Genomic DNA, 14,565 nt, shown 5'->3' on the forward strand with positions numbered 1-14,565 from the left:
AGGCAATGTTGCAGGTTACCTGGCAAAGAAGCAGCCTCGAAATGCTTGCTTAGGAAGCAATCTGCAACATGCAGTCCTCTTCATTTACCTCTTCTTTTCTTCCCAGAGTAATTAGTGAAGTTGCGTGTGATTTCCCAGTTGTGTTGTAAGGTTTTTTTCTTGTCAGTACCCACTTATCAAGCTTAAACTCTAATTATACTTATCAGTGCTGAAAATTGGCTATTATCACTACTTAAACTCCTGCTAATTCTAAGAAATACTTTCTTAGCAAACAGTTAGATAATTTTACTTACCATCTAGATGTAATAAGCTCCACTTGTTTTCTTTTTTATTTTTTTTGCATTGTAAACTTCTCTTATTTTTTTATCTGTGTGGCTGTTCTAGGAGTGAGTAAGGTGGTAACAGTGGATATCAAAGGGAACTGGCAACGCTGGCTGAAGGTCCGAGATCTCACCAAGGGCATGACCTATTTATTCAGAGTGCAAGCCCGAACCATCGCCTATGGACCTGAACTGCAAGCCAATGTCACAGCTGGGCCAGCAGAAGGTAAGTGGAACCATAAAAGCTTGTTGCAAGCCAGATCAGTTATAGATGCATTGTCCAGCAGTGAGGAATAGTGCACTCAGGGCTTCATCTGAACTTCCAAGCCAAGGCAAAGTTTTGCCACAGGAGCTCAGGACATGATTTAGTGGGTTTCATAACTGCCCATGAAGAACACATTTCCTTTTTTCCCTGAAATCTAGAAGTCTGATGTGAATAAACAAAACAGTGTGAATAAATCATAATGCAAACAGCCTAGCCAGGGATTTCAAAGCTGCAGCCTGACAGCACAGTGCATAATTCTGACTGTACTGCTCTGTGATGGAGTCAGAACTGGAATAACTCTGCTGAAACCAGCTGAGGTTCCTGGATGTAAAACCAGAAAGAATTTACAATGCTTCTCTCCTGATGCTTTGGCTTGTGCAGAGAGAGAGGTCTGCGAATTTCTTGATATGCCAAGAGAAGCCACAGGCTGAAGGGCAGCATTCCCTGCTCTGTTCAGTGTCAGTAACAAAAGAGTTGGTTTTCTTATTCGATTGATGATTTTGATAAGCAGATAATCTCACAAGGTAAATGCCCTCTAATATTGCCAGTCTGTCAGGTAAATGACAGAGCATCAGTGCAATGGTTACCATTCTGATTTTGGTTCTTTTCCATGTCAGGGAAATATTTGCTCCCTCCATCAGAGCCACCTGTGGCAGTTCCACCCTTCTATGTGCCAGCAAGTTTTCATTTGGTCACAGTCCCCTCCACAGGGGAATGGGCAGGTAGCTCTTCCAACAATCCTCTCCCTGAAACTCGGAGGCTGGTTTCACCTCTGAAGTCAGAAATAGCTGTGGCAATCTGCAAACGTTGCAGATATGCTAATGATTGAAGTGAAGGTGGGGGGTTTTGTCTTTCCTTCTTAACAGAGCTACCTGTAAAACCTAGCCGTCGACATGTAACTGCTGGTAGTAGAATTAGTGAAAAATTTAGGTCAATATTTCATTGGGCTAGTTGATGTTGCGTGTATGTTAACTAATACCGCTAGATTTTTTTTTACCCTTATATCAGCTGAAGAAATTAATACTGCAGTCTGTCTCTGCTACCACCACAATTTACTATTCTCTTCTCACCCTTCAGGGTCTCCTGGCTCCCCTCAGGAAATTCTGGTGACAAAATCTGCTTCTGGGGTAACACTACAGTGGACTGAGGGAGATGCAGGAGGAAAACCCACAACTGGCTACATTATCGAGGCACGGCCCTCAGGTAAGCCATGGGAAACAGAGGGCTTGATGTCATGAACTCTCTTCCTTCACTCCATGCTCAAAACCTTCCTGCAGTGAAGAGGTTGCTTGTTGTCCCAGTAAGGTAACCAGATTTAGTGAGAGGAACACTGTCACCAGACAGTGTTAAACTGTTCCTGGAGTATTATGTGGTTTAGCAGATTTTCTCCTGTTTAGGAGCTGTCACAGAAAATTACCCTGAGTGCTCTGGCTTTCCCTATGCTACATCACTGGTAAATCATCCAGCTGATGAGCTAATATAGTTAATAATTAAAACTCACTTAAATGCTTACAGCATCTTTCATCCACAAGGACCAATAAGTTCTTGCAAACTGTATTGTGAGGACCACAGATAGAAATCTGTTCCCTTCAACAGCAGAACACGGCAGCTAATTACTGTTTTATTGTTAAGAACAGAGTCAGGAATTCTAGCACTGGGTATTCAGCGCTTTCCCCATTTGATGTACAGGGAGAGAACTGGAGGGGGAAAGGAATCCCTGCTGTCACCACAGCTTTTCTTGGTGCCTCCCCATAGCTCCTTTGCTTTGGGGATTTGCATCTTACTGAAGCTGCTCTCTGCTTTTTCCAGAATATTTCCCTAGCTGGTCAAGGTCATTTTAAAAGCAGGCATATGCTCGAAGCTGTTTGCTGCCTCTCCCAGCTTGGTACCCCTTGCAAATTCAATAAGCACACACTTTCTGGTAACAAAGTCATTAAGAAAAAACAGTGAGTGCTGCCAGACCCCTGTGTAATCTCACCTGATAATTTCCCTTCACTCTGACAGTGAATGTTGATAACCATTCCCCGAGTACAGTTTTCCAGAAGCTGATGCATCTACCAGATACTTGTTTCACGTAAGCCGTGTTTGAATGTCATAATGTCAAAAGCTTTGCTGAAGTTAGGATAGATGATGTCTGCTCTTTCTCCTCTATTGACAAGGTCTGCTACCCTGTCACAGAAGGAAATTAGACATGATTTATACTTGACATATCCATGTTGCCTGCTTGTTCTTTCCTTTTTTACTTCTAGGTGCTTGCCCATTGCTTGATTGATATATTGATTAAATGAATGCTTATCTGTTTGATTATATAAATGATCCTATTTCTTGCATGTGTCTTGAATGTAAGTTTGCATTTAAAAACAAATATTTTAATTACATATAACCAGACCAGTAACAAATCTATTGCTTTTGTTTCTGTGGTCATCACTGAAGATGCAGATTTCCATACTTGCATCTGATAGAATTTGCTCTGTAGTGAGGTTCTGCTGTGACCCTAAAATTTCTTCCTCACTTCTGTCATTTAACTTGACAATTGTTTTCAAAACAAAGAGATGGAAAATGTTTGCCTTCTCAAAGCACTGGGGTTTCTCAGAGCAATCATGGGGTGTTTTAATTAAAGGCACAACACTGCCGTGCTTCTTTTTCCCTTACGTTGGCTTATAGGTTTCTGCCCATATTTCCTCATAGGTAAAAACTATCCTCTACTATTTGAACAGCATTGCCTAGATAGCAAGTTAAACCAAAACTGTTCATTGAAGTTCACTTAGCTTCCATTTCCCCAAAGAGGATTTATTGAGTAAGAGTGTTTTAGAGGGGAATCTGCAGCCCATGTGCAGATTGTCTGCAAGCTGGAAATTCAGCTCGTGTGAGAGGTGACATTGCAAAGTCACCCGACATTCCTGGGCTTGTCTCACCAAACATTTTGCAGTTCATGGTTAAGGATGTAGAATTTGTGGTCCACTCTTTTTAAGTAGAAAGAAAATAGTCCCTCCAAGGCAGGTCTGAGCTGCATTAACCCTGGGTCATTCCTGCTGGCCCCAGTCCACTGATCCTGGAAACACACAGAAGAGGTCTTATTCTCTGGTTCTTGCAACCTGACTGTTGAGGCATTTAATTCCTCTTCAGATTATTTTAATCCTATTCATGCTGCTGCAGCAAATGAAATAGGCATTTGTATGCTGGATTCTCATCCTTCGTTCTGGTTGCAGCTGTAGGAAGCGTGAAATGTGATCCAGGAGAGGAGACAGACTAATTGGAACATTTACTTATTTCACCCAAGCATCAGCTTCCTTTCTGTGCTGCTTTTCTTCCTCATTTCTGTATGAAGGAGTTTGAAATCTGAATTACAAGCTTAACAAAAGCAGGGAACTAATTCTTCCTGTCAGGGCTGGTCATTTAGGGCAGCTTCTGTTTTAATATGATTCTAAGAATTTGCTTCTGCACATTGATTTATATGGGTAGTAGAGCATGGATTGGAACAACCTTTGTTTTTTAGGAGGAGTTGTCCAAGAGAGCAGTTGTCTTGCACCCTTCACATAAAATCAAGGAAGGAAAAGATATTCATCCTTCTGAGATCAAAAAAGGGGCATTGAATGGACAGATGAAAAACTTCAGCTTGATGCCAATATTTAAATGCAGTACCACTGCCTTAGTGTTTCACATCTCAAGTGTCATCTATTATAGGCCTCATTACCCCAAACATTAAATGCTGTATCATCTCATTTTCCCTTCTGTAGCTCCCTGCCAAGACTCTTCCATCAGAGTAGGAGGCTGGCTTTCTGTCAGAAATGGCAAACCCTACCCTCTTTTGTCACTTCCCTTTGAATTTTTCCGTGCCTTGCTGTGTCTCCCAGGGCTCCAGCTGCCCTGCTGAGCTTAGCAGTGGTGGCAGCAGGCAGCTGAGATTGTTCATTTGATCTCCCTGTTTCTCTCCCAGATTTATGGAAGGTGACCAGGCTGACTATCTCCTCTGCATTTTGAATACACTCAGATGCAGGGATGGAGCAGGTGAAACTGTTCTTCCCAGAGTGATCTGTGCTAGAGGAAAACATTACAGAAACAGAAGAATTTTTCTTCAACTTCTCTGTCCCCAGTGACACGGATTCCAGTTTAGCTCCTTGTGCATTACAAGAAATGCAATTAAGCAGCCTCTGTCACTGCCATCATAAGCACTCCCTAGACATCAACTAGGCTGGCCAAGGAATGGGTATTAGATCATGTCCTCAGTTTTCATATACTGAGGAAAAATCAGAAATGGCACAATGTTAAGGTTCCCAGTGCTGCCAGAGGGTGTGGAGGAGCTGGTTTCACCCCTCTTTTCCCAGCCACATGCCACATCCAAGGCTCCTCTCTCTGGATTGTGCTTTACCAGTCAGCATGTGACCTGTAAAGTACTAAGCAGTCTCACACAGACTTTCCTTCCCAGCTATTCCTTATCTACAAAGAGGGTGTTTTTACAAAACACCAGGATCCACGCTGCCAGGAGTGCACATGGATGCTTAACTGCCACCTTCACACATACATTTGCCTCCCGCAGTCATCTTGAGCTGCAAGGCAGCAGTAAGCGTGTGATCAATCTGCTTCATGGATGGTGTTGCCTCAGGAAAAGCCTCTGACTCAGGACAAGCCAATAGAGATTTCCTCTTCTGCTTCCTCTCCCCATCATGCATTTTGGGTTTTGTTTGTTTGCTTTTCCCAAGCAGGAGATGACTTTAGCCTGGTGGGAGAGAGCTGCACCTAAACCTGCTTCTGACAATAATATTTCTAGCACTCTGGCTGGCGTGAATGGGCTGGTTAAACTCAGGTCAGCTCTAAAGCATGAGCTTAGGTTATAGACAAGTCAGGAAAGTTTTTTTCTTTTGCTCCCAGAGATGGTAAGTTCCATGAAAGCAGCAGGTGTTTGGGGGAAAAACCCGTCTGCTTGGGTGCAGATTGTCCTTCCCAGAAATGCTGGTTTTTACTTCCCACACCCCAAGGGCAGATCTCACTTTAGTTTCCTTTCTGGTGTCTTGAGTAATGTTTTTATGTTTTCTTCCTTTTCTATTTATTTTTAAACAAATGAGGGAGTGCAGTGTCAAACATGGACACAAACCAGCAGAAATCAGTAAATTCAAAGTGAAGGGTGCAGCTGCATTGCCGGCATCTGCCATGGGGCCTTTGGTTCACTTCTGCTCGTGAACAACATGCCGAGGCTGACAGTTTGTCACCCTTCACTTCCCATTCTTGTCCTTTCTTTAGTTTTCATGATAATCCAGCCCTTCTCCTCTGATAAATACATCCACGTTTAATTTTTTCTTTTTAATTTTTCCTCCCTAAACCTTCTGGAAGATACTTTAGTACCGTCTACAGTACTAATGGTTTTCTACTAAACATAAAGGCTGATTTTTGCTGTCACAAGTGACCTTCTAATGAATTCTCTTTCAGCTGAACTTTGAGCATTTAGAGTAAACCTAGATTTGAGGGACCGGGGGAGAGGTGCAGTAAATGAAGTCACAAGTGCATGTTCAATATTTAATCTCAAAGTTCCCTGCTGAAATAAAACACTTCTGTAGTCTGGATATATCTGATTGTGATCTCTGTCTACAAAGAGGTGTCTGAATATTCCAGATGGTGATAAGATAAGTTAATTGAGGCTCTGAAATTAGAAGTCTTGTTGGCCAGGGCTTGGGAAGGCACAGACTGCCCTGTGCATAGCATTGGCTGGGGTCAGCAGCGGGGGAAACAGAAGCACGTCCCCCTTTTCAGGCTGCCACTGTGCAGTCTGACCCCTGTAGCTGCATCGGCACCTCTGGGATCACAAGGATCGCACGCTGGCTCCCTGTTTTCTACCCCAGAAAAAAAGTTTGGTCAAAGATTCTTTCAATGGATGAGAGCGGAGTGGGACAGAAAACATACAAGTCCCTATGAGGCAGGAATCCCTCTGAAGAAATATCTGTCAGCAGCCTTTCTGCCTCACAGTGTCGCCACCGTAGCCAAGGGGACAGAGAGGTGGAAAAGCAACATTGATTTCTCAAGGGCAGTTTTCCCAACTTAGTGCAAGCTTTACCGAGTGGTTCAATTTACTTTTTTTGCCCTGTTGGATATTCTGCACTGTGCATTCTGATAGGTTTGAGAAAATGAGTGAGAAAGAGTGTGTGTGTGAGCAGTTGTGTTTGCTGCAATGTGTTGAACATTCATTTTTATTGTTGCCTTTTCTTCCTCCATTTAAGTGGCTTTCAATGCAAACAAATTGCTTTTCAGACAATTCACAATGGGCTCAAATTCTCTTTTTGCTGTTTACAAATGTGTTTATGGAAGCTCAGGCAATTCTAGCAATTATGGCAATATTTTATAGTCTGTGGTGCATCTTCCTAGTATTGGTGGTTGCGACAATCTAACTTTGACAGTGTATGTTGTGCTCCACCCTCTTCAGAGAAACTAAATCCCAAGCTCCCTTTTTATTACATTGTAAGTTTACATGGTAGAAATAATCTAGCCTTCTATTGCCCTGTAAAAAGGAAGTCAATATTTTATCTCTTGTTTTATAGCCATTGTGATGTCCACCTAATACATAACAATGGCACCCTATGATAACTTCATTATACCCTGATCATGCTGGTGAATAATGTATTGGTCTGAATTTTAAACATGACAGAAAAATTACCTATTTTTATTGTTCTTTGGTGTTTCTCAAATGTAGTTGGAATAACAGCATTTCAGCCTGCTTTTTGCATCCGCTGAGACTGCCAATCCTCATGATCAGAAAAGATGCAGTTTGGGGGTTGTTAGTCATTGTGTGTGTTGCTAGACGTGCAGCACAGTACAAATCACTGAGCCAATATTTACTGATGCCAAAGTTAAAACATTCGCATGGAAATGCACCTGCAGTGTTAATCAATCCGTCTTTGCTGCTATTCCCTGTTGCACAGAAGCAGGCTAAGGGCCAAATTTTGCTCTGTTACACCAGCACAATTCTGGAATCACTGCAGTGACTCCAATTAGTTTACACTCAGGTAAATGCAGAGTAAATGAGAACAGATTCCTGCCTGACACTGCAGCAGCAGAACAAGGCACTGAGGGTAGTGCTGCTGGCTCTTGCTTTATTGTTACCTTGAAAACACCTCAAGCTACAGAAGTCATGCTGATGCTCAAATCTCACAGTGCAGAGGACTTTCTTTCAAAGCAGGTAGCTCCTGCGCTGGAGTTGTATCTGTGCAGAGGTTATCATTGTATTCCCATTGCTGTGGGACATGCAGAGAAAAATAGACCTTGCTTGAACGTCTTTGATAACTAAAAATAAAAGCCCAATGGGATACTTGTGAGATCAGATCTATAAGAGCTACACTGGCGTGGGCCAGCTGAGAGTTTGGCCCCGTGCATAGACAGTAACTTCGTTTTGTCTGTGGAAGTACTGGGCACCAGTTGTTACCAAAAAGCAGTCCATTTAGATTAATGTTTGATTCCTGCACTCAAAATTATTGACTGTCATCTTTAATTATAGTTGGCTTTGTTCTTACTGGTAACAGCATCCATCTTGTTGAAAGTTCTTTGCATTGTAGTCAAATGAATATGTGATTACGGGTATGGATCAGGGACCAGAACGATACACGTCAGGATCAATATCAGTGTGGCTGTTGAGAATCAAGATTACCCTACTGAAACGCATTGTGTTTCCAACAAGAGGTTGATAATACAAACAAAAACTCATTCCTGTTTAAAAATACATGGTGGAGAAGCGCAGTGCTGGCTGTCTTGCTCTGTGGGCTGTGCCGTGCTGTGGTCCAGCACCTATGAAGGATGTACTTGATTGATACTTTGGAGCAAGCAGCACTCCAGTAACACCAGTCCACCAGGCACCACTTCATACAAGGCCAGAGTACTTCTCACCAAGATCCAAATCTTCCATTGATTCGCAAAGCCTGTGGGTGCGTTTCGATAGTAAAGTCAGTTTTGCAATGTAAAAAGCAAGCAAAGCCTGGGTGATTAGGACTCATTAATGTCACAGGTTGCTTTGAGTTTACTTACTCTGTCAAATAACAGGCATGCTGATGCTGTGACCTTACCTGATCAGGAGGGACCCAGATGGCTGGCAGTTGCTCTAGCCAGCTCAGGTCACTATGGTTGCTGCAGCAGGTTTTAAAGGAGACTTCTTCCATCTAAACTATTATAAGACCCCCATCATGAAAAAATTCCTCTACAGATGGGGTCTTGCAGGGCATTCTGATGTTTGTGCGTATCACTGAACAGCCTTCAGGTAAGCAGGTCCTCTGCTGGTGGTTGAAACACATAATTAATGACAATTTTTTTCAGTGAGCAGAAGGAAGTGCCAAGTTTCACAGTTGGTGCCGTTTTTCTCCTTCCTGCTTTCCTAGATGAAGGACTGTGGGATATGTTTGTGAAGGACATCCCTCGCAGTGCTACCTCCTACACTGTCAGCCTGGACAAACTCAGGCACGGCGTGACCTATGAATTTCGGGTGGTGGCTGTCAACGAATTTGGCTATGGAGAACCAAGTGCTCCCTCTGTAGCAGTATCAGGTAATGATGGATTTTTTTTTTTTTTAAAGTGTCTTTTCCAGTGGCATTTCTTGCGGTTGGGAGGGAGGAAGATGGAAGCAAACCAAACAGCCTACGTTCTCTATTTGCAACAAATAATGAAGGGCAGCTTGTTTTCACTTCTTTTAGGATAAAACCAAAATAATATAGTGGTGAATCAGTGTGCTTTACTCTTAGGAGGAAAAATGCATGTGTGCCATTTTGAAGTTTGACAGAGAAGCTTTTTAGGGATATCACGAGTGTTAACGTGCAAGATCTTTTGCCCCAAGACTAATCTACACAGTCTATAATTCATTTGCTTTTCCTTCTTCCCTCCCCTAGTCCATTGTTTTCTCTACTCTGTTTACTTATTTTTATTCCCAGGGTTTTCTGATAAACATTTCCTGTGTTTTTTGTATTTAGCTCTCAAAAATTATGGAAGTCTAGTTTCACAAAATTAGTCCTGATGCCCTCTGTGCTGGCAGCTCCAGTGCAGTGTGATGCCTCCAGCCCCCCCTCTATCAGAACATCTTGCTGGTGATGCACTCGGGCTCTTCCCACCGTCACTGCTCTCTTGTGCTTATTCTCAGTAGACAAGGCCTATGGCCTAAACTTGCTTCCAAAATCCTTTTGAGCAACCTGGCACTCCAGTTTTCTGAAGGAACTTCAATACCTTGAAAAGCAGACTCCACTCAGCTTGCTCTCTGGGCAGCTCCAGTTCAATGGCCTGTTGTGAAGTGGGAGAGCTCGCCCTCATGAAAGCTTTGCTCAGGTTTCCTCTTACCCTTGCAAAGAGAGCTGTACCCCAGGTTGCTTTTGTCCTTGCTATGTCAGCGAAAACAGACAAGTGGAGTAAAAGAACCTGATAAAGCAGGTTTGTGATTCAAAATTCTGGAGAGTCCTGAGAACCTGGCAATGCTCCAGTATCTGGAGTGGCTTTTATCTCTTTGTTCCTCTAGTGAAAAGCATAAACACCATTCAACAGTTACCCAGCAGGCAAGAGTAGTAAATGCTGCTATCGCCATCACGGCTGCGGCTGCGTTTGCGTTTGTCCTTACACAATTAACCACTTAGCCTGTAAGAGCTGTCTATGGATTTCAGGGTGAGTGCTACCCTTGTTTTTCTCCTTCAGGACAAGGGCATAGACAACCCACTTCAAACACCGAGAGTCAGTGTTTTTCCTATCTGTTATTTCACTGAGGCTGTAACACAATGTAAAGGGTCGGTAATCATGTCAGTCTTTCCTTTCCTGGAAGATATTATTCCTCTGAAGCTGGGCATGCAGCTCCTTGTGATACTTTTTATAAATAAACCGCTTGTTTGTAAGTTCTCCACTTGAACAGAACTATTTAATTCACCTCCTTTTGATGCTTCAGTGTTCATCTCAAATTGCTGCATGAAAGTAAGAGGTTTCCGTTGAGATTCTCAATGATAAAAGTATAAAGCATTTTAGGCTGGCCACTTCAGCTAGCACAGGGAGGTATAAATTGCACCAAATCTGCTCAGCCCAGCATGGTTTGTGCAGTTTGCCCTTAGGACTTTGTTGGCCTGGACTGGCCTCCTAGCAAAGGAAGAGCGTAGCTGCTTTTCACTGCTGCAGAATACCCAGTGATCCGGAACAAATTTGAGTTCATATCATCAGGCTTACAACAGACATGGGTTTAGATCCAGGGCTCAGGACAGCTGGGGAAAGAGAGTGCCTGGGTTCAGTGATAGTGAGGGGTTGAAGTCGGTCTCCTGATATTGCCCATTCCTACCAGGTGTTCTTCTATCTTATAGACTACAGAGAAATTATATACAACTGCTGGCTTGTGCTCCAGCAGCAGCATTTTTTCACAAAGCTGAGGGATGCTGACAAAGAGAGTATCACTGCAGGAAAATAACAATACTTATTATTTTAAACAAAGACTGGCAAGATAAATATAGAATGGGGAAGTTAGTATCATTTTGTGCCTCCAGTTGGGGTCAAATGGAGTGAAATTACTTGAGAGTGCACAAAATCTAGGGAACTCAATTGATAATCATGTGCTGCACATCAGACTGGGCTAAGCTGATGGGGAAATGATATAAAGTAGCAGTGAATGTTGGAAGTTAGAGTTAATGGAGGAACTGAAAGAGATTGAAACAAGTGTACTTTGTTCCCTGGCAGTGGCTGGATTTTTCAAAGAGCCACTGAGCAGCGTTTTGGCGGGGAAAGCCTCTTAAAGAGTGGAGTAATTGTGGGTCATGATAGATATATTGGTGGTTCCTCTGACCCTGAGAGTACTAAGCATACCACAGTAGTCAAGGAATGCAGGTGTGCAGAGCTGTGGAAATAACCCTCCATCTCTTCACTTGGTGATAACTTATTAGCTACAGGATTCTGGAGCACTGTTTTGGGTGTGTGAAAAATGATGGTGGAGATGCCAGAGCTGTCACATGCTCCTGTTCTCTTTGCCATCTAGAAGTGTTAGCACCTCCCGTAAAAGTCTGAGTTCAGAGTAGTCTATATTACCTCCTTTCAACATCTCTCTGTCCTGTACATTGTTATAGATGCATTACTCACTGTGGGGAAGAAGAGAAAATTTTGGAGGATCAAGAGGAATTATTATTTGGGTTTTGCTCTTTCAGCACAAACAGAGGCCCCTTTCTATGAGGAGTGGTGGTTTCTGCTGGTGATGGCTCTCTCAAGTCTGATCCTTATCCTCCTGGTGGTGTTTGCATTGGTCCTGCACGGCCAGAGCAAGAAGTACAAGAACTGCAGCGCAGGTAAGATGTCAGCTCCATGCTGTGCACGCGCTCTCAGGAGCTGCGGGAATTAGAAATGTCTTCCCTTTGAACTCATGTTTTCTTCAACAAGGACTCGCTTTATAGCTTTTTTGTTTGGCAGAAGACTCGAATCTTTTTAATGTCTGGTTCGGTATAAATGGCTTTTGCCCATAGCCATACTGGGCAAAGAGTGCCTGATCTTAATCAGGTTTTGGATGCTAACCAGCCATGGGCTTGGATAGGGTAGCATCTGGAAGTCCCAGGGACTGTAGCAAAAGCCAAGGAGTCTGGGTCAAATGCTTGGCAGAAGACCACAAAACCAGGATGAGCTTCATTTAGCTTTGTCATTCCTTCATAGATGGGGAGGAGGAGAAATTCTCTGCTTTTCTTGGCTGTACCCAGTGCAAATATTCCTGGTCTGTATGTGTGAAGACTATCTCAGAACTCCTTTATACTGAGTGCCCTGCATCTCGCATTCATTTCACAAGCCAAGCTGCAGTTGCTGGGCTGGGGGCCAAGCAGCTAGGAGATGTCTTGGTTATCTGGACCTGTTAGGCTTTAAGGTATAATGAACATCAAGCTTTGAATTTTCCTTTAGTTATGATTTTTAAGTCTCCTTTCTGAAAAGAAACAGGAGCTAGCTGCTCTATAACTAGAAATGATAGAATAGTCCCCTTTCAAAATGCCCAGTTCTTGAGCTCTGAATATTGTTTTTACCTTTTCTTCTCCTAGTATAATAAAGTCCTGGAAGGGTTGTTCACATATGTAATTCTCTGATAGCTGCCTCCACCTCTAGCAAGAAATTGCTCTGATGCCAGAAGGTCCCCAAAAAGGCACGTTAATGAGTAGGATCAGGTGGATGGGTCTTTGCACTACCTGTTCTTCAGGATTAATGTAATGAAGGATTCTTCCAGGCACTATTTAGTAATTCATTCCCAAAGTGAAGATCTTTTCTTTCTTTATAATTCATTTCTAACAAGTGTTAGAAAATCAGATTTCGATCCCATGAGATAGGAGATGTGTGAATACTGTGGCATTCTACCAAGCTAATACTATTACATATTTGTATGCATGGCTCATAGGAAATCTCTCATCTTCTTAGTTTTGCTCTGTGTTTGAGGCACAGACGGGAAAAGACAGGTCTGACCTGTACTGTCAGATATCAGTGTTCACACTGAGTCTTAATGTAGCACTGAAATTGAAGCTGAGGATAAAGTACCTGTCCACTGCAAAGTGGCAATATGCAACCGGTCCTTATCCCTGGGGCACGAGCTGAGCTCACATCTTTGGGATTACAAAGAATGAGCATAGGAGAGAATAAGCTCTTGCTATATTTGATCAGAAGAAGTACTATAATTTGCTGTATTTTCCCTCTTCTTCCAGTCTCTTGTCCTTTTCCCTGCCTTACATTGTCCAGTGATTTTTCACATCTATATCTTATCCTCATTACAACTTTGACATCTTTTTCCCATTTGCTATCCACTTAACCTACCTATCTCGTGCTTTCTTTGTTGCTTTCTTTTTCCCCTCTCTCTCTCCTTTACTGTCTTTCCTAGTTTTACTTTCCCTTGCTTTGCTTCAGTCAGCATGAATGGGATTCACGGCTTGTGATTTAGGACGTCTTCAGTGGCTGCCTGAATTAGTCACCTGGTTTCTGTTTATAGCCAAAAGACAAGAATTAGCACTTATGGAACACAGTTCATCTGCGCTGTTTTAGATGCTTACATCTCAATGAAATGCATCCATCCATGACTCCTCCTTTCCCCTCTTTTGGCTCCTCCTGCCGGTTCACCCTACAGATAAGGTCCTCTCCTTAACTGATTGTACTCATTTGCCAATCAGAAAGGTAAAGAGATTTTTCAAATAATTAACAATGTGATAAACACAAAGAAGATGTTAGCTCTTAGAGTTGTATTTGGGGGAAAAGTGCCTTTGTTTCAGCTGAATCTTTCATTGTCTGGCTCCAGGTAAAACCATCTCCAATGTGGAAGAGTCAGTCACCCTGGATAACGGAGGCTTCACTGCTCTAGAGCTCAACAGCAGACACTTGAACATCAAGAGCACCTTCTCAAAGAAAAATGGAACCAGGTAAGAAGCTGGGAACACTACACTCTTGGAAATGACTTCAGGCAACTGTTAAATAGGTAGAAAGGAGAGACCATTGTCTGGAGGATCTAGGGAGGATTTTAATATCCAAGTCTGCCTCAAGCTGTAATTCTGGCTTCTAAGCAAGATTTAGTTGTGCCATGAATTGTGTCATTTCAGAGAAATTACACACTCACCCTTCACATTTCCTAGGTCTCCTCCTCGCCCAAGCCCAGGAGGTCTCCACTACTCGGATGAGGATATCTGCAACAAGTACAACGGAGCTGTGCTGACTGAGGGTTTGGGCCTGAGCGAGAAGCCCTTAGAAGTGTCAGAGTCAGAGGTGAGGGTTTTCCTTTGCCTTGCCAAATGTTACGCAGTCACAGCAGACGTTCATTTCCCTGATGAACCCGAGCAAGTTTTGAAGTTCTGGTTCCATAGCTGCATTATACTGTGGTGTCATTGTTTGTCTGTCTTGGGGACTTTAAATGTCCAATTCACCAGGCTGTTTGCATCACATATTAAAATTAAAATGTCAAAGGAAAAAATAGTAAGCAGGACCCAGCCAGGGTAAATTCCAGACCTGGCCTTAGCAGATATTCACAGTTTTCCAGCGTTACATAGAAAGCAAATG

At 42.9% G+C, this 14,565-nt stretch overlaps 1 protein-coding gene across 2 annotated transcripts in view; it reads left to right on the forward strand.

Annotated features, from left to right (window-relative positions):
- The window catches only part of SDK1 (sidekick cell adhesion molecule 1), a 396,340-nt gene that overhangs the window by 370,048 nt on the left and 11,727 nt on the right, over positions 1-14,565 (forward strand). For both annotated transcript variants that reach the window (XM_069870517.1, XM_069870518.1), the window contains 6 exons: positions 385-546; positions 1,663-1,788; positions 8,937-9,101; positions 11,709-11,846; positions 13,814-13,934; positions 14,145-14,274. In XM_069870517.1, coding sequence (XP_069726618.1) covers positions 385-546; positions 1,663-1,788; positions 8,937-9,101; positions 11,709-11,846; positions 13,814-13,934; positions 14,145-14,274 — 842 coding nt within the window. The remainder of the gene's footprint in view (positions 1-384; positions 547-1,662; positions 1,789-8,936; positions 9,102-11,708; positions 11,847-13,813; positions 13,935-14,144; positions 14,275-14,565) is intronic.

Source organism: Phaenicophaeus curvirostris, chromosome 16 (genome assembly GCF_032191515.1).
Source record: "Phaenicophaeus curvirostris isolate KB17595 chromosome 16, BPBGC_Pcur_1.0, whole genome shotgun sequence".
Lineage (NCBI taxonomy): Eukaryota > Metazoa > Chordata > Aves > Cuculiformes > Cuculidae > Phaenicophaeus > Phaenicophaeus curvirostris.